This window comes from Erythranthe guttata, chromosome 8, assembly GCF_056151865.1.
Source record: "Erythranthe guttata isolate IM_541 chromosome 8, IM_541, whole genome shotgun sequence".
NCBI classification, from domain to species: Eukaryota; Viridiplantae; Streptophyta; class Magnoliopsida; order Lamiales; family Phrymaceae; genus Erythranthe; species Erythranthe guttata.
The window spans coordinates 15,089,259-15,109,033 of NC_142540.1; the positions used below are offsets into that span (position 1 = coordinate 15,089,259).

The 19,775-nt window shown below is 32.2% G+C and overlaps 4 protein-coding genes across 5 annotated transcripts; 2 read left to right on the forward strand and 2 right to left on the reverse strand.

Moving 5' to 3' along the window:
• Window positions 1–4,350: 4,350 nt before the first annotated feature.
• Window positions 4,351–4,905, forward strand: LOC105951503 (basic helix-loop-helix (bHLH) DNA-binding superfamily protein). Its single transcript, XM_012974961.2, has one exon. It carries the CDS (start codon window positions 4,351–4,353, stop codon window positions 4,903–4,905), a length of 555 nt encoding a protein of 184 aa, XP_012830415.2.
• A 2,652-nt stretch (window positions 4,906–7,557) lies between these two features.
• LOC105951233 (krueppel-like factor) lies at window positions 7,558–9,832 on the reverse strand. The gene is made up of 3 exons (XM_012974624.2): window positions 9,601–9,832; window positions 8,389–8,655; window positions 7,558–7,847 (listed from the first exon to the last, which is right to left on the reverse strand). The coding sequence occupies exons 2-3, from the start codon at window positions 8,639–8,641 to the stop codon at window positions 7,813–7,815; spliced, it is 288 nt and encodes a 95-aa protein (XP_012830078.1). The 5' UTR covers window positions 8,642–8,655; window positions 9,601–9,832; the 3' UTR covers window positions 7,558–7,812.
• Window positions 9,833–12,486: 2,654 nt separating this feature from the next.
• LOC105951569 (protein VASCULATURE COMPLEXITY AND CONNECTIVITY) lies at window positions 12,487–13,919 on the forward strand. 2 transcript variants are annotated; one of them, XM_088821937.1, is made up of 4 exons: window positions 12,563–12,855; window positions 13,008–13,210; window positions 13,294–13,414; window positions 13,841–13,919. In XM_088821937.1, the coding sequence occupies exons 1-4, from the start codon at window positions 12,757–12,759 to the stop codon at window positions 13,889–13,891; spliced, it is 474 nt and encodes a 157-aa protein (XP_088678063.1). In that variant the 5' UTR covers window positions 12,563–12,756; the 3' UTR covers window positions 13,892–13,919. The 2 variants fall into 2 exon arrangements, with proteins under 2 accessions (XP_012830477.2, XP_088678063.1); XM_012975023.2 differs by lacking the exon at window positions 13,841–13,919 and having other exon boundaries at window positions 12,487–12,855; window positions 13,294–13,653.
• Window positions 13,920–16,644: 2,725 nt separating this feature from the next.
• LOC105951234 (STOREKEEPER protein) lies at window positions 16,645–18,123 on the reverse strand. Its single transcript, XM_012974625.2, has one exon. The coding sequence runs from the start codon at window positions 18,011–18,013 to the stop codon at window positions 16,883–16,885; it is 1,131 nt and encodes a 376-aa protein (XP_012830079.1). The 5' UTR covers window positions 18,014–18,123; the 3' UTR covers window positions 16,645–16,882.
• Window positions 18,124–19,775: the final 1,652 nt, after the last annotated feature.

Here is a 19,775-nt window from a genome sequence, read left to right on the forward strand (position 1 = left end):
AAGTTTCAATTCATTTTGATATTTTGCTATATATATTGATGATAATCCCCCATCCATAAACTTTTTGTGCCATATTTATTAATTTAACTTTATATTTTTGATGTAATATGGTTGTATATTTACCTTATCTCAATAAATGTTGAAGTTTGACGAATCTTCTTCTCTATCACCCATAACAGGCGTCAGTAAATTTACTGTAAATCAATTATGCCATTAAATTTTAAGAGTTTATCAGGAGCAATTTTACTTTTATTGATAAGATAAGAACCAAATATTTTTTCTAAACAATTCAATAATTTTTTCATCAAATTAATATTAAGTCAAACTGACAATTTTGGTGGGAAAATATACGTAAATTTGGGACAAAAATCTTGGATACTTAACGGATTTATTAAACTTGATTATATTAAATATAGTAAAATAATAAAGTTAATTAATTAAATAAATGACATTTATAATTTGTAATTATCAAATTAGGGGGAAAAATTTCATAGAGTTTAGCAAGAACAACCTTATCTTTATTAATAAGAGAGCAACTTTATGAATTTATTAACTTTGATTATATTATAAGAAATAAAATAATAAATATATATAATTAAATATCTAATTAATAAAAGTAAGTTTTAGGAGGAGCAACCTTACTTTTATTTATAAGATTAGGTTATATCAAACTAAATGCATGTCTATGTAGCTCAACTGGTTCTGGAGGTGGTAAGTTGGTGCAAGGTCCTAGGATCGAATCATGGCAGCCGCAGTGTGGGAATTTCAACTCCAATGAGGGTTGGTTCCTTGTGGGCACCAGGTCCGGGTCCGTTACCTTAACGGGCCCGTTGAGTTACCATGATTTACATGCCTCCATCAATCCCTTCTTTTTATTTTTTTAAATTGCAAATTTGCCACTTAATGTTGGTCACTCAATCTTTTTTTTCCCCTCCATTTTTAACCATGTGCAATTTATTCAAAATAATTGGAATTTAGAGATTCCTTCCAATTCCAAAAGTTTGAAATATTGAAATTTCGGAAATTTGTTGAATTCTAAATTGGAAAGTCTCAATTTTATTTTGAAAATGTTATTAGATGTCTAATGAATGGGAAAGTCTCAATTTTATTTTGAAAATCCAGTGGATTGTGTAATGTACTTAAAAGTTAAATATCTTGGGTGACATTAAATATCTGGGTCTTTCTAGGGTGAGATCCCATGTTCTAAACTTTTATGAGATACCCCTTTATATTGCGCCACGTGTCCCAGCAAAAAAAACCTATTTTTTCTCCATTTATATATTGTCGCAAATACCCTTTTTACAATTATTATTTAAAAAAATCAGCAATTATAAACTATTAATGAAATGTCAATTTTACCCTCTCTATTTTAATGCAATTTTAAATATATATTTATTGCTGAATTAAAATTTATAACCTCAATCATATCATTATTCGTAAAAATCATTAAACCACCCATCCAAAATTGCATCAACCTGAATTCGAACCTGTGACCATCTGAAAACATACAAGAATACTTACCATTAAGACACAACACATAATTGACAATAAACTAACAATACGGATATATATCACAAAGCTACAATTTATAATGGTTATAAAACTTATATAAATAATGTTAAATAAATTATTAATTCTCATATAATTATTATTATTATATATTAAAAATATCTCATACTAACAAATATTTATATAATATAATTTAAAAATCTAAGGAAATGTTGTTCAACTCGTGTAAGTTAAAAATTAATTTCGAAAGCATTTGAAGTTTGAATTGAATCGTAAATTGTAAGATTTAATTAAATCGTAATATTTGAATCAATTAAACTCATGTGTTTTCAATTCAAAAACAATATTCAAAGATTTGATCGATTAAGCTCAACTCATTTCAATTCGTAGACAATATTCAAATATTTGAATCGGTTAAACTCAATAATTTACAATAGCATATTAATCAATCGGTGTATAGTTAAAGTTTAGTAACCTTTTTTTATTGAATTTTATTATAAAAAATAATAAAATTTAATTGGTAAAAATCGTAAGATTTAATCGGTTCATGGTTAGATTAAATCTTACGATTTACGATCTGATTCTTACGATTTTACGAATTAAAATATTATTTTGTTGTTAAAATTGAATTAAAAGGATAGTAGACTTTAATTATAAATAGTTAACTCGATTAATACGTTCTTGTCAGTGGTTGAACTTAATCGATTCAAATTTTTGAATAATATTTACAAATTAAAAGGATTTGCGCTTAATTTATTCAAATCATACGCTTTAATTAATCTTATAATTTGATTCTTGCGTAATTTAGAAATCATTTTTTTATGATAAGATTGAATTAAAAATGTATTACACTTTAATTAATAATAGTTAATTTGATTAAGACGTTCTTGTCAATAGTTGAGCGCGCTAATGAATGGATTCAAATATTTGAATAATGTTTACGAATTGAAAGGACTTGAGCTTAATTGGTTCAAATATTACGCTTTGATTAAATATTTTGATTTACGATTAGGTTCTTACATGTGTTAGGAATTAAATATATTATTTTTATGACAAAATTGAATTAAAAAGATATTACACATTATTTATAAATAGTTAAATCAATTTTGTAACATGTTATGTCAATAGTTAAGCAACTGATTCAAATATTTGAATAATGTTTACTAATTGCAAGGGTTTGTACTTCATCGATTCAAATCTTACTAGTTAATTAAATTCAATATTAAAAGAAAATTCACAATAGAGTATTTGTAGTATATAATTTTATTTTAAAGTAAGAAAACTACTAATTGGAATGAGTTATAATTTTTTCTTCTTCTAAATAAACATATTATTTTATTTTTTATTTGGATTTGCCACACTATCGATTAAATAACATAAGTGAGTTTGAATTAAGTTATGCATTTTTTTTTTATTTAATTGAGCATTCTTTACATTTTTAAATTGAGGATTTTATTAATACTTCTAATATTTAATGATAGATGTTTGGCGTATTGAACTGCAATTCTTTATATTTTTCAAACTTTATTTTATTAAATTTGTTAATAATTTATTTAATTCGGGTTTTCGGGTTTCGGGTTTTCGAGTTTCGGGTTTCGGGGTTTACCATTTAATAATAATGAATGTTGCAATTAATATTTGCATTAACAGTATTTATACAATTATGGTTAAATATTTCATAATAAGTTAATGTGCTTGGATGGTTAGGAGTGATAAATGTATTAAAAGGTCACAAGTTCGATTTCTAATGAATACATTTTTTTTCGATTATTTATCAAATAAAACTCAGTCACAATGAATTTAAATTAATTATTTAATTAAAATATAGTAGGGTGTAAATTAGACAATTCCATGTTAATCAATTTAATATTAATTTAATAAAAAAATAATAGAAGGATAATTTGGTAAAGTACTTCATTTTTTAGAACATAAGCCATGTTATTTTCCTAGGGTCCAGATTTAATCTTAGAAAATTAATGGTGATTAATGCATATCTCAAAAAAGTTTAGAACATGGGGTATCTCACCCTAGACAAACCCTAAATATCTTGGGTAACGTGTATATACTATATAGTAGAAAAACACACTAAAAATTCAGACTATTTTCATAAATTAAAATTGAACAGGAAATTGTGTATTCCAAAAATTCCACGTATATTTCAATTATAATCCAATAATATTGAAAAATGGAATTTAAAAAATCGGAATTAGAAAAAAAGTTTTGAATAAGAATTGGTAAGAATTAGAATTTTCGATTTTCACCCCTAACTAGAATTAATAGCTAATTCTCCGTAAAAAAAAAAAAATCAATTTTGTTGCTTGCATACGTTACGTATAATTGGTTTTCATCAGTACAAATACAATACACATTCCATCCACGTGTACCTGTATTCGTGATCATTCATCAGAATTATATTTCCCATTTTAACCCTCTAGTTTCAGGGAGAGCTCCCACACAAAAACCCCACCAGATTCGAGGACATAAAAGTAAATTGGGTAATATTTCCTGACGAATCTCATTAATTACATTTCTAATAATTATTCCCCGACAATCTCGTCAGTGCCACAGTCCCCTTCTCTGCCCTCCGATGAACGTGATCAGTCCTCATCCAACGGTCAAAATTACACAAAATATGCAAAAAGTAGAAAACAATAACAACGATATATCACCGTACAGACAGAATCGTCAGAAACGCGCACTGCCACCTGTCATCCGCCGGTACTGTCCTCGGACCTCTCCCTACCCACCACGTGTCCCCCCAATTTTCACCATCTCACTTATATATATATATGTATGCGGCAAACTTCATCCATTTGCACTCGGATATACTGTAATAAAATAATGGAACTAGGGTTTAAGTTTCAGAGACAGCTGCAAGGCGGCGACGGCGGCGGCGGTGGCGGAGAGGGCGAAGAGTCCCCAGTCTCGTTAGATGATGCTTACCTCAACAACCTCTGCCCCGGCGTCAGCTTCCGCGCTTTGCTCACCTACAGTTCCTCAGAAGAAGGACCTCCGTTCAAATTCATCTCCGATGCTCCCGGCGGCGGCGCCGCCGTCCCTAGAAAAGAAAAGGATAGGTGCAGAAGAAAGAAGAGGGGAAAGGGTAATGAGGTAGGGGAGAAGACGAGGTGCTTACGGAAGCTGCTGCCATGGGAAGGGAAAATGGATATGGGGACCGTACTAGAGGAGGCGTACAAATACATCAAGTTTCTAAGGGCGCAGGTTAGCGCGCTCCAGTCGATGCCACGTCAGAGCACACATACATCCGGCGGCGGAGGAGAATTGGGGAGGCTGAACAGACAGCAGCTGATGCAGGTGGTGGTTAACTCGCCGGTGGCACAGAGACAGCTGTACACAAACGAGTGCTGCATTTACTCTGTTGAACAACAAATCTAGTTGTTAATTAATTAATTAATTAATTCATGCAGAGATCTAGAGGAAGGCTCCTACCTTCTTCTAACCCTCATTTTCTCTTTCTGGGTTTCGATTTAAACGACATAGTTTTAACCAAGATATAAATTACTGAAACTAATTAGTAAGTTTTTTTCATGATCAAGTTGCAAATCAAAGCATTAAATTATATTATATTAGTTCCAGAAATTGATCAATGATGTTTTTGTTTTGTTAAATTAGATGCATGGTTATGATCATTAGAGTTGAAAGTGGATACACTTCCTACTTTCTAGTATAATTTGTGTGTGTGTGTGTGTGTGTGTGTGATATATATAGTGCATTTTATCCCCCAACTTTTCTTCAAATTTAATATTTGGTTTACTCAAAATACACTTCCAGTTTAATTATTAACTATTACATTTTCTAGTGTTTAATTGGTATTATTTAGTAAAATATATCATATTTGGTTGTTTGTCTTGTGAAGTAAGTTATATATATATATATATATATATATATATATATATATATATATATATATATATATATATATATATATATATATATATATAAAGCTGATTTGAAAGCTATATAAAGCTAGGTAGTATACTGTATAGTTTGTACTAGTTAACAATTTAAGCTGACTGAGAAATCTCAAATTGTTTTACACATACAATTTCTGAACTTAATTCTCAAAAGGTTCTGAGTTTTTATTTTTTTCGAATATTTTTGGATTAAAATTTGAAAGATATAGAAAATTCTTGAATTTTTTTAATTTCTGAAAATTTCCAAATTTGTAGATCATTTTGTTGCTATGTTTATATGCTAAATCCCACTTAGCACCATTGAAATAGAACCTTTTGGCACTTTGCACCCTCGAAACAAATTAATAGCACATTGTACCCTTGAAACACAATATATTATGCATAATGCACCCCACGTGAGTTTTTAAAGCTAATAAAGGTAATTTAATATTTTTAGTGGTATTTAAAAATTATATTTATTTATCACAAAAATATATTTTACGAAAAAAAATCTTTCAGCTACTCCGTTATGAAGTTATCTGAAAATCATATTGCCTCCCAAAAATTTCTACTTAATATTTCACCAATTACAATAAAAGATCTATCAATCGAATAAGTTAGTGATAAAAGTTAATTTGAGGACATTTTGGAATGTCTTCCTTTGCAAGTTTTAGTAAGATTTGAGGGTTTTGTTTGATGAGGGCTTTTGAAGAATATGAAAGTATTTATTTTGGAGAAAATGTGCAGAATGAGTGTGAAGAAGAAGATGTCGGGTTTTGTTGGTGAAATGAGTTCCCTCTCTTTTTCATATATATATTTTTTTTTTTTGTCTTGCAATAGCAATTAGGCCTAACTTGAATTAATAATATCAAAATTCATATTGGAGTTATATTTGTAATTTTCAGTTTTGCTCTTAGTACTTTTATTTGTAATTTGGTCTTGCAGTCTTGTCTTGTCTATAGAAATTTTGAGATTGCAAATATTAACTGTATTTTGTTATTTCTCTATTTCAAGTTTTGTTTCTATATTTTGGTTATTTAATTGAGCGTTACAGATGCAAATTATATGGATGATCTCGTATTTTATAGATTCATAAGTTTGTGTTCTTATTTTCTAAAACATTCCAAATTTTTCAGAAGTTGTGTAATTTCTGAATTTTCCAAAAAGCTACAAAATTCAAAAAATTCACGAAGCTTTTGGAATCGGAATGTTTCTAGATTAGAAATATTTTTGTGATTGGAAGAGTACAATGTTCTGAAAAAGTGGTCTTCTACTTCTGCAAAAAAAAGAAATGATTGTTTTTCTTCTGTAAAGGTCGATTCCAATCCATTTCATCCGACTTTCACGCGTAATCAAGTGTTCAATGAGATGTATTCTAATAGATTAGATCAAATGTGTTCTACGTTTTCATATGCCACAGATGATGGTCGAATTTTCCTATGATATATAATGTTCGCTAATTACTATAAAGTTATCATTGTAGATTTTGCAATAATCAAATCATTTCATATAGCAAATGAAACCTGACAATCCACACGGTTATTTCTATGCTACACCCGATAAAAATTACACAGTGTGAATGGTAAATGTGGGTGTATAAATGTTTGTGTGCTTCTGAATGGTAAATATCTACCCAGTATAGGTATAGCATAGCCAGACACCGATTTTTCACAAAATGCATAACGTTTCATTCCAAAGATTAATTATCATAGCAAGTACTGAAAACTGTTTTCGTTAACTAGGCAAAGTAAATCTCTGAACCTTGCAAAGATACAACAAAATTCCAAATCTCCGATCAAAGTTAATGAAGTAAAAAGTGCGTTGGAAAACAAAAATCACAAAGAACAACAAACAAGCATTATGAATTTTACGCCAATAAATGCGAAAAGTTAAGCCTGCGATATAATTTTACATACGGTACATACATTATGTAACCGTGCAAGCATTTCTTGTAGAGGAAACCATACTTGACAAACCCATAAACGAGACACTAGTCACACTAAGCAAAGCCCGTAAACGAGGTTTGTATAAACAACTTACGAATAGCACATTCATGCTAAATATGTATGACTGAGAATACTGTTTCATCTAGAGATACAACTCACAAGGCTCGTAAAAAAAAATCACATGAGAGTTCTCAGACAAAAACATATTATGAATCAGCATAAAAAGCTAGATACAAATCGGGGAAAAAGAAACAGTGTGTTAGCGCTCAGGGTAATTTTTCCACCACATCCGCAAAATAGAGGTTAGATGGATATAAAATAACAATAAAACCACAAAAAGCAACAAAATCTGGCATTGACCAAACAATAAAATTTAAGGATTAAAAATTTAAAACTAACTGATAAGCCGAACAAGGAAGTTATTGTGAACTCGGTGAAGCTTTTTATTTGTCAAACTCCCAGATAACACCTCCATCCTCTGCAAAAGCAATAACGGAAATATACATCACCTATAAAATATTAACTCTGCATCATACACATTAAATATAGAGAAGGGATGAGTACAAATGCACAGGAATCGTGAATTTCGGAACTTATTTTAATAGAACATTTTACTGGTGGGGTAAAAATTATTAACAAATCGAGAAAGGAATATAGTATAGATTGAATTTTTTTTAAATATATATTCTAACATTTCAAGAGTTTTATTTATACGTGCTCCTTTCTTATTAATGTAAGAATTGTATAACGCTGTTTTGGGAGCTACAGCAGATCATATACACACTATGAATTGGTACTTTTAACAACTAAAGTTGAGTGAAAAATGTCAATAGCTTTACATACTTCAATATTTTCTGAACTTCTCAAGAAAAAAAAAAATCTTTAGCAAAATTTTATTTGTACGTATATCGAGTTACCCAAATTCCATTGATAATGCTGAATATTGTATAGTCGGGACAGCATGTATAAAGGAATAGAATTGAATCAACTAAAGAATAGTGAGCCAAAGTCATACTTACCTTTGACTTTTTTGTTAATCCAAATTTCGGTGAGCATGCCGGCACCAATTCCAGCAGCAATCCATGAACCATAAAAGAAGATTGCAGAAGGTCGAGATTTTCGAGGGAGGAAATAATAATCCGGAATTTGCCTTATCTTTTTAGGGAGTCGTTTCTTTACAGCTGCTCCATCACCGCCGCCATCACCGCCAGCTGGCTCACCAATACTTTTCCAATTAAGCGCTTTAGATGCATCTTTTTCTTCCGACCCCATCAGAGAAAACCAGTCTATTAATCAGGATTATGGTGCGATCCAACCATGGAACAAGAAAATTATACAGTCAAATTAAACACAAAGGATTATGACAGTAGAACGCGCTCACACAACAACAAAAACAAAAAAATATTTGAATCCAATTTCAGCAGCAAAATGATAATTCAAATTTCTTCGAAGTTCGACATAACCCCGCCAATTGCAGTTGGGGTAGAGCCAGAGATCTAGTTCTGAGATGCAAGATAGCTATTTTGAGGGAACGAAAATTTCGAAATTTGAAGTACAACTAATATTTCTTCATTCAAGCAAGCATTTATCTTTAAAAATATGTCTAAACAAACTATGCACTATGAAGAATAACCTATTAAAAGCTTGTTGGTTATATGAGATCAAAATCGTATTCTAGAAATCAAGAAAACATCTTTAACGGGGTTAAATACAGGGATGGTATTCGCACATTTACGCCATTCCAGCTAGACAAAATTTAACACACTCTAAGCATTTTTCAGTTGTGTCCTCAAGTAACTAATTTTTTTTATTTTTACGAAAGAGAATTTCAAACCAAGATATACTTTCTAAACAGAAACATACTAACTGAAATGGTACCGAAAATTCGGTATGCCATTTTGTGGAACCGATTACCACACCGAAATTGTACAGTTCGATTCAAAATTACCGAAATATATTCGGTAATAACGGATTCGGTAAACCGAAAAGATCAAGAGAACAAAAATATTAACAAAATTCAAAAACGAAAAACGAAATAAACTTCCGCACAAAAAAAAAAACAAAAAAAACAAATTGACTGAGACATTTCATCGAACAAGATGAATGCATCCATTGTTTCAATAAAATTAAACAAAATCCTGTCATTAGCCATGCCAAATCGCACCATTTTGGTTCGTCTTCACATCTAGTACTTAACAAAACGAGAAATTAACTGAGAAGATAAAAATTACCTGTTGGCTATTTCACAAGTTTGAGATTCTGAAATTTAAAAATGATCAATTCAAAATCAATCCACTATAATTTGGGTGGTCGGAAAGAGAACAAACTAATTGTGAGTCAAGGTGAAGTTCGACGACGGGTATTGGGTCAGACAAATTCTTGATGGCGGAAGTCTGTGCAGAAGGGAGAGATAAAACGACGGAAGCTACTGGAATAAGGAAATGTGTCTATTTTTCTGGAAATGAATATGAAGCCCCCATACTTTCACTTTATGAGAAAAAGGCCCAGCTTCATTTAATTTTTTATTTTCGCTGATTTTGATCCAACTTTTTCGATTTTGGAACAATATTTTTCATTTTAAATTCCAAAAATTCAATTTCGATTTTTTTGGATCGGAATTGGTATATATGGAGTATGAGATTCCAATTTCCGATCCAATTTCAATTTCCGAAAATAACTCCGAAATTTTCGAAAAGTTCCCGGAAATTACACTTATATATCAATATTATTACACATTTTATATTTAAATGACTAAAAAATTGGGAAAAAAAAATTTAATTTTCGCCGATTCCGATCCGGAAATTTTGATTTCAGAACAAGTTTTTACATCCCAATTTATGAAATTCCAATTTCCGATTTTGTTAACTTACGAAAAAAATCAGATCTTTTTTGAAGTACTTATTCCGAACCGATCCGTCAGATTTCCACCCATATATGTACTTGAAGAGAATAAAAGTAATTGTATAAACTAGAGTAATTTTCTTTTTTGGTAATTGTATTTTATTCTTACCTCAACAAGATGTTCGTAATTTACCAATAACATATTGATATACCTAATTGGGCCGACCCAATGAGCCCCCAATTTATCTAATAATTAGGCCCAATACACGAAAGCCCAAGTACCTTCAAAATAAGGTTTGGGCCCAACAAAGTAAGCCCAACTCAATCAACAACATATAAATAGATGTTTTACTCATTTGTTAAGATACATTCTATTATTCATAATCAATCTAGAGTATTATTTTCTCTACTATCTCCACGATCCGTACATCTGACTTGAGCGTCGGAGGGGTTTCCGCCGGATCAACACCCCGCTTAGTTTACGTGTGCTCATTTCGTAGGGAGCTCAGGATCATCAAGTTGTCAAGCTACTGATCAGTTTTGCTCTCCCAGCTCATTTTCTACACTACCCTAAGTGATCTAAGTAACTAGCATCATCACATATATTTTCGTATTAAACTATAGACGTAGCTTGCAGTAAACATATAATTACTCTTAATTAAAAAAATTAAAAATAAAAATAAAAATAATTAATGGGATGTTTAGTTGGAGGCACTTCAAAAATATTTGATTTATGTCAAATCTTCTTAAAAAATGAATTATCTACGCCTGGGAGAATTACACTTATCGTCCTTCATGTCTGACTTAATTCCACTTTTGATTTCCTTATTTCAAAGTGAACAAATTTCATATCCAATGTTCAATTTTAATACATTAGTCCCATCCATCACGCGTCCGTTCATCTCTAACGCAAAACACTATTTTAGGGCCAAAATTGAAATTTTAAAATTGTTTTGTAGTTGGAAAACAATTTAAAGTATCATATATAATTTTTTTTAATAATATTAAGTATAATAAAAAGAAATCGAATAATATTTTATTTTCAAAAATGAAATGCAAAAAACTATATTAAAGACAAATACATTAGAATTTTTTAATAATATTTTAATTTTAACAAACAAAATGATATATATGTATATAAAATAAATCTGAAAAAAAAATTGTCATGTCGTCATCTTCGTTTTGACAATTAAATATTATTAAATTTCTTTATTTATTTATACTTAATATTATTAATAGATTGATTAAAAATAATACTTTAAATTTTTGATTGTTTTCCAGCCCCAATACAATTTAATAATTCAATTTTGGCCCCAAAAATAGTATTTTTCGTTAGATGTGAACACACACGTGACGGAGGGGACCAAATATGTTTAAAATTGAACCTTGGAGGTGAAATTTGTTCACTTTAGAACAAGGAAGACTAAAAGTGGAATCGGGCCAAACATGAGGGACGAAAAGTGTAATTCCTCCCCTACACCTTGAATATATACGTGGAGTATTATACGCATATGAAATAAGAGTTAGGTTGTTCGTGCTTGGTTGAAAACCCTCTAACGTTCGAGATTCGATTCACGGCTGTTTATGTGTATGAACGAATGAATTTTCGCTTGAGACACTGTTGGCGGGGACGATATTATGAGTTGGTGTCAATCTTTTCTTGCACTTTATGAACAAGCAAATTTGAGACCTGGGCAGACCACAACCGGTGGACGGCGAAACTAGAGTTGTCCTTCAAGCTCTAAGGAAGACTAAAGAAATTGGATGGAATTCGATTATTATCGCAAGTGATTGTTGGAGGCTGGTTGAAGAACTAACGAGAGGAGAATCCACTTCTGCCTCATTTGGTGCTCTTCTTGACGACTGCTTTGATATTGCTCGTACTTTTCATTTCATCTCATTTGCTTTTATTAAACACATTGGTAACAGATTAGCTAATGCCATTGCGAAATTATATGACAATTCTTGTATTGAGAATTCACCCTTCCTCCAAGTTTGGCAATTTTTGCCTAATAAAAATCATTTTTTTCCCTAAAAAAAATGTATTTTCGCTTGTGATTCTCGAAAATGTATGACTATCTGATACAATTAATTGTTCAATTGCTTCTAATTTATAAATAAAGTGTAAAGAAGAATATTACATCCCTATTTAGGGTGTAAAAATTAATTAAACTTTTATTACAATATTATTCTATGTACAAAAAGGTGCCTAAAGTGCAGTAGTCACACTACCCCATAGCTGGTATATACCCTGCTTTCCTTGTTCATCTATGAAAAGAATAATAAATAAATAATCCACAGAAAATAAAGGTAAAAGTAGAATTCATAAAATAAAATAAAAAAATGCATCACCTATTAACAGAAGAAGTTTTTCCAAGAATTTTCCAAATCCCAAAATACAAATATATCTTCATGTACTAATTACTTCCTTTAGTTACATTTATTTTTCATAGATTCATCTCTAGTTTTTCTCATAGAGGGTTCTCTATCTTCCTCTTCAATTTTCTTGCCGTCGAAGTTAAATATACATAATATTCGTGAAGAAAATGGGAAAAGCCATTGGCATTTTTGCATGTTTCTTGATTGTGGCATTGGATGTCACTGCCGGAATTCTTGGAATCAAGGCCGAAGCGGCTCAAAACCAGGCAAGTTTACATGACGGTGGTGTTTTATACAAATACTCATGAAATCAAATTTAGTCATATATTATATTATTTTCCAAAACACGAGTTATATGATTGAATCATATGTATATTTTGAATTTTGATGGTTCAGTTTTTGTGTTTGATTTGGTTAGGAGAAACATTTGAGGCTATGGATATTCGAGTGTAAGGAGCCAAGCCATGACGCTTTTGTGCTAGGTTTAGTTGCGGCCGTACTTCTCGGTCTGGCTCATGTTATTGCTAATTTGATTGGAGGGTGCAATATTTGCAATCGAGAGGATCTCCGCAACGCGTCCCCGAGCAACAAACTGTCACTTGCTTCCCTTGTTTTCACTTGGTATCATCACATTTTTCCTCCTTTTTTTTGTAATGATTCAACTTGTAATGAATGATTTGATTATGGATGATAATATGTTTCAGGATAATCGTGGCCGTTGGAATGTCGATGCTGGTGATAGGAACAATATCAAACAAGAAATCAAGAGCATCATGTGGTTTCACACACCACCATTTTCTATCAACCGGAGGAATTTTGTGCATGGTACACGCCGTCTTTTCCATCGCGTATTATGTTACTTCAACTGCCATTATGCTCTAGGCTCCAATTGGTTCATGGATTTCAAAATAACGAAAATAAAAATGTAAAGGAAAAGGAAATCAAGGACTTTTGAAATCCTATTTGTGTTGGTTCCTAAATAAAATGGTGATGAAAAAGACTGTGGAAAATTATTTTCCTCACTTTTGTTTGGTTTCAAGAAAAAAAAAAGTGAAAATAACAATGAATATTAAATGGAGTAATTTTATTTTCTATCAAAGACGTAAAAAGAAAAAAAAAAAGAAAAAAAAAATAAACTGTTATGTTAAAAAGAAAAAGAAAAAAAAATGTTATGGTAAAAAAAGAAGAAAAAAAATTGTGAATATGAATCTAATTTAATAATTTATTGTTATGATGTGTGTGAGAGAGAAGAGGAAGAGGAGAGAGGAAAGGAAAAGGAGAGGGGCGAGAGAGAAGAGATAGAGAGGACGAGAGAGAAGAGATAGACAGAGAGAGAGAGAGAGAGAGAGAGAGAGAGAGAGAGAGAGAGAGAGAGAGAAAAGAAGAAAAAGGGGAGAGAAAAGAATAGAATTACATGGCATTTTTCTCACTTTTCCTAATTTTAGTGTAATTTTTACCCATTTTTTCTTTTTCCTAGTAATTATATTACCTAACACTTTACCTTGCAACCAAACATGAAAACCAATTTACCTAATAATTTCACATTTTTACTCATTATTTTCTTTGAACCAATCAGAGCCCTAGATTTTTCCATTTTCATGAAAACACTTATTATGTATGCTCTCACACAAAATATCAGTGTTCTAAAAATCGGCCGAGGCGGCCGATTAATCGGTCTCCGAGGCGGAGACGGTCCAAAACCTTTACGATTTTAGTGTAAAGGTTTGAAAAATCGTTTTTTTGCCTTTGAGGCGATTTTAGGCGGTCTGAGGCGGTCAAACCTTTAAGGCGGGTCAAACTCAGTGGCAAAAATCGGTCAAAAATCGATTTTTTTTTTTCTTTTTATAATTCAAAATAAAAGGTTGGATTTTAATAAAAGAAAATATTGCCTTATATTTTTATGTTACTTGTTATTGTTAAAGAACTAATGATGTATGCAAGGAATGTTCAAGAATAAATGTAAATTCAAAAAAATTATTTTTTTATTTATATTTTATAAGGATATTTATGTATTATGATCTTATGATTATTAAACTTTTATTATGTTATTAGGATATATACATGATGAGATATAACTATTTTTATATATGTTTGGAGTATTTATAAATAATATTTAGAAATATATTATATTAAATTTTAAAAACCAATTTATTTCCGATTTATCACCGATTAATCACCGCCGCACCGATTAATCGTGAGTCGGTGCCTGACCGACTCGGACCCGATTACCGCTTTTTACAACCTTGCAAAATATTCAAAGGCTGACTGACAATTTTAAGCCAAAAAAAGAAAGTTCGAGAAACAAGTCGGTATACTTTGTTTACAATAAATCAAATCAACAACAAAATTAGGTAAAGCAGTTGATCGCATGCAGCAACATTGCCGTATGCAAGTAATGGGAAGCAAGGTTTCATCTTTCTTGTTACAAGTAAGAGGGTACACAAAAACAAAGGCCCACACATGAAAACAACCTCGTTAATAAAAAAAAAATTAAAAAGGGAGAAAAACAGGTGAGGAATTTACAAAGAAGGCTTCCGCTCGTAATATATTCAAGCGCATGAAATAACCTACCTCATCATAATCAGTGAGTGAAACTATTGCAAGAATATCAAAAGACCTAAGAGCAATGCACATATAATACAAGAGAAAGATGAAATGTGACTCAGATGTACAAAACCAAAACTCAAGAGACAAGTTATATCTATATTCGATATTCTACGGAAAGTTGCTAGTAAAAATCATTTGAAGTTGAGAAATTGCGGGACTCGTGAATCAAACCGACATCCGATTGTCGTCACTCGGGTAAAAGAGAAGGGTCATTCATCAATGCCTTCAAATCTCAAAAACTGACAATGCCATATAAAAGAACTTCTCTTATTTGTTGCATTTAAAATTTTATATTGAATAACTTTATAAAATTAGCTTTTTTCTCCTATTTTTTTCAAAATTACCAATTTCTCCGCTGATTAACGACATGGCAAACAAACACCTTGTATTTTGCTCATTTGAATTCTTACAAACTGCAAATTTGTCCTCTGACTACTTACAAAATTGAACTAAATGTGCAAAAACACAAAAGTCTATGAAGACCATATTAGAGGACAAAATTGCAATTTGTAAGTATTCGTATAAGCAAAATACACGAGTCTATACGTCATGTCAATAATCGAAGGAAAAAAATAGAAATTTTAGAAAAATGGACAAAAAATGCTAAATTTGCAAAGCCGTACAAATATAGAATTAAAATACGACAACTACGAAAACTAAATTCATATGTAGGCAACTAAACGGACTAATCTCGCAATTTCCACAAAGCATCATTGCAAAAAGCTATTCATTAACTCAAGTGCTACTTGCAAAGAATAGTGAAATACTAAAAAAGTTACCAGCTAACAAAATATAAGTACTAATAAGGGATGTGATAAATGTCGTTCGAGCTTTAATAATACCGTTTCGACTTCAAACGTAATTTTGATCAATTCCAGATTTTGTAAAACCCGAAAAACAGAATTTGTAGTATTCCGAGTTAGTTTTCTAATCCAACTTAAATCACCAAAATTGGATGTCGGACGAGAAAGATATACATGAATCAATGGATACTGCCCACAACTTTGATGTATTGAGGTATCTAAAATTCAAAATGTGACTCATTCATGCATAACTTTGTCACACGGCATCCAATCTAGCAGATTTAAGTTGGATTAGAAAGCTAACCCAAATGACTACAGTTTTCATATTTCGATTTTTTCCAAAATCAAAATAGAAATATGTAAAAATCAGGTTTGAAGTCAAAACGACATTAGTAAAATTGAAACGACATTTAACATTTCAGTACTAATAAAGGTAACAAAGACTCTTAAAAATATTGAGGGAATTTTATAAACGAAAAACCGTTAATTGAATCATAGATTGGTCTTTTTCAGGAAATTAAAGTCAAGATTCGACATTTATTAATTCAAGTTCGGCAAATCATACGATCATTTAATGCGGGACGAACTTCAGACGGAATCTTATAAGTTCAAAGGACGGAAAAAAAACTAAAAGTTAATGATCAATTACCAAATAAGGAGTAATACTTAAAATTAACCCATAAGGGTTTCATCATATGTAGTTCAGATCGAAATTCATACCAAACCAACGGCCACTAAACAGTGAACCCAAGTCTACGATTTTACGAAATTCAAAAAAGTTCTATATCACTAAGCGAAACTAAAGATTCACCCCATAACTCAACCGATACTAAAGTCGAGCAAAAATATAAACTTGCTTTCGCTAACTTTGGTTGTTACCTGTTCACTTATCGAGAGCCATCTTCCACTGTTGCGTCATCAAATCAAGCATCTTGTAGTTGAGCTCAATCTCCTCCATGATCAACTTCCTCCACTTGTCGTCCAACTGCTTCGCATCCGCATTCCCAATCGAGCTCAACTTTTCCTTGAAGGCATTTGCCGCAGCCGACGACATGGCCAAAGAAGGAAACTTCACAGTCATGTTATCGAACGACTCGCTGATATACTTGTACTTGGACCAAAAGTCGACTTCTTCGGCGCCATTTTGTTCCTTCACAGCCTCCTTCTCGTGCACGGCGGCAGCAGCAGCATCTTTACCCTTGCCATTGTTTCTCTTTGTTGTTGTTGTTTTCTTACCGCCTTTGCTAATCGAAATCGAAGCGCCCCATATTTTCTTGGAGAGTTCAAAGGCGATTGCGTCGCTCTGCTTAGTGAACACGGGTTCGGAGCGATTGTGTTCGAATCTCTTCAGAGCGGTGACGAACCTCTTCTTAAGCCTGCTAATCTTTGTTTTCAGCTGCTCCTTGGAGAAATCAGCATGCAAATTCCCTTTCACGAAACCGTGAAAATCGCCCAAATCGGAACCCGGGTCGACCCGTTTCTGGCTCCGGAACTCGATCATCCCATTCAGCACGGCGATCTCGTCGTCATTGGTCCAAAGCCTGGTGATAAAGCCCGGGGTGGAAGCAGAAGGATTTGCCTTGCCGTCTTCGGTTTTGGACTTCTTGCAGCTTCTCAGAGGAGTCTGAGTGACGTCACTCTCCGGATTGGCGCGTTTAGCTAGGGTTGCGGCAGGCTTGGGTATGGGCTGCATCTTGTAATCGGAAGGCGAGCCTTCCGAATCCGGGTCGGAATCCGAATCGTCACCTTCGGCAACCGGTTTCGCATCGGATTCGGCAACAGCTGGAATTAGGGTTTCGTTGTTGCCCACCTTTTTCAGATCTGTGTCTTCTTCTTCATCATCTTCAGACGATGATCCTTCCTCTGTTTGGTCGGAATCTTCTCCGTCTTCTTCGGTATCCGCCTCCACGTCATCATCATCTTCTTCGTCGGAGGAAGAGGGATTCTCATTTTCTGGTTTCTCTTTTGAAGGCTGATGAGAGAGGAGAGAAGCAGCTGGGGTTTTGGGAGCCATTTTCGCCGTGATTTTTTCTCTCTCTGATGAATGAATTGTTTGTGGCGAAAATACCGAGACTAGGGTTTTGGGTATTTATACTGTACATTGACGGCTGCCGGTGGCCCCCCACTTGCCCTAAAAGAAATTCGTGTAAGATTCAAATTTTTCTTATTATATTTTGCTGACACTATTACATGGAAAAGATTTTTTAAAGTGATTTTATTTTTTAATTTTAATTGGTAATAAAATATAAAGTTTGTAGAATGTTTGAAAAAATAGTGTAACAACAAAGAAGATGAAGAACCAATGATTCAATATGGTTGGGTGATGAAAAAAACGTTTAACGAACGGGGTTCGATTCGATCGGTTTACGATAATACTCGTTTCGAAGATATTCGTGTTATAAAGTTTACGAGAACTGCATGCAAAACTTATTCTTCATTTATGATGTATATTATTGGGAAAAAAATTACTCCGAAAAGCAATACTATTAAAAACGGGATCAAACCGCATTGGTCGATCTCGTCGATTTAACGACGACACGTCGATTGATCCGATTGGAGAGACTCTCGAGAATGGATGCTACATCAACAATCAAGACAATGTGAAATTAAATAGGTGTGTGCGCTCATAAACCTGCGGGTTCCAGCAAAACTCATTATCGTCCCGTCAAATAACGGTTCGTGATTTTAAGAAACTTAACTTGTGGGTTTTTAACGAGTTTAGGATTGGCCGGTTCATGACGGATTTATAGTAGGGCTCAACATTTACGGGCCAAATTTAAACATGTCTTTTTTGAAAGAATTTATAAGTTTTACGGAAAACTATGTGAAACTAAAATGAATGATTAAGCGTAAAATCTTAAATCGAAACCTACGTAAATAACATCAATGATAAATGTCAAAATTAAATTAAAATTAATACGTTCAGCAATAAATTATTAAAAAGAGTAACTAAATAAAAAGTTTTATAAGACAAGATTTAAAATAAAATAGATAACTATAAACAATAGAGTTATAGATACAAGTTTTGACGTGTAAGAGATATTTTATTCCTGTATAATGAATTATTAATTTATTATACATAATACAAACAAAATGACATCGTTTTGTATGATGGGACGGGACGGGTATTAAATTATTTTGAACCCATCTTAGGTCTACAACCGCAGATCTTCTCTATTTCAGGAGTCAATCCTATTGATGGATCTATCCGTCCAGTCCCAACAAGGCGAGTTCAACGGGTTCATGGATCTGATTTGCTCACCCCTAAAATTAAATAAAAAGTAAAGTCTTTGTTTGTGTAAAAGATTTATATTTCGTTTTTGTTTTTATAAGAAGTTTTATATTTGGTTTGTCTAGATCATCTTGCAATAGTGAATTCTTACTTCGTGAAATGGATACATTTTATTCAATCAGCACAATAAAAATTACAGTGTCAATTATATATTAAATTGTACCGCATTATATGCAGGGCCGGCCCTGGACCAGGGCGAGCGGGGCCCAGGCCCAGGGCCCTTTTGTTAGTGGGGCCCAGAATTTTTAAAATTTATTATAGTGTATTTTGTGAATATGTTTAATTTCTGTTTTTTTATTTCTTAAACCTGCGGTATTTTGCTTCTTTAAGGAGAAAGGCTTGTTTTTTCTTTTTTCTTTTAAATCATTTTTGACTTTTCAACTTTCGTTCTCTCGCTATTTTTTTTATTCATTTATATATTTTTATTCCAATTTTATTGTTCTCTCAGTTAAACCCCTACATCTTTTTCTATTTACATTTTTCT

Excerpts from the sequence above, each read along its gene's own strand:
- LOC105951234 (XM_012974625.2), bottom strand. The coding sequence starts at position 18,013 with ATGGCTCCCAAAACCCCAGCTGCTTCTCTCCTCTCTCATCAGCCTTCA.
- LOC105951503 (XM_012974961.2), top strand. The coding sequence starts at position 4,351 with ATGGAACTAGGGTTTAAGTTTCAGAGACAGCTGCAAGGCGGCGACGGC.
- LOC105951569 (XM_012975023.2), top strand. The coding sequence starts at position 12,757 with ATGGGAAAAGCCATTGGCATTTTTGCATGTTTCTTGATTGTGGCATTG. Across the intron at positions 12,856-13,007 it reads CCGAAGCGGCTCAAAACCAG|GAGAAACATTTGAGGCTATG; the intron begins GCAAGTTTACAT and ends TGATTTGGTTAG. Across the intron at positions 13,211-13,293 it reads GCTTCCCTTGTTTTCACTTG|GATAATCGTGGCCGTTGGAA; the intron begins GTATCATCACAT and ends AATATGTTTCAG.
- LOC105951233 (XM_012974624.2), bottom strand. The coding sequence starts at position 8,641 with ATGGGGTCGGAAGAAAAAGATGCATCTAAAGCGCTTAATTGGAAAAGT. Across the intron at positions 7,848-8,388 it reads GATTAACAAAAAAGTCAAAG|AGGATGGAGGTGTTATCTGG; the intron begins GTAAGTATGACT and ends TTGCTTTTGCAG.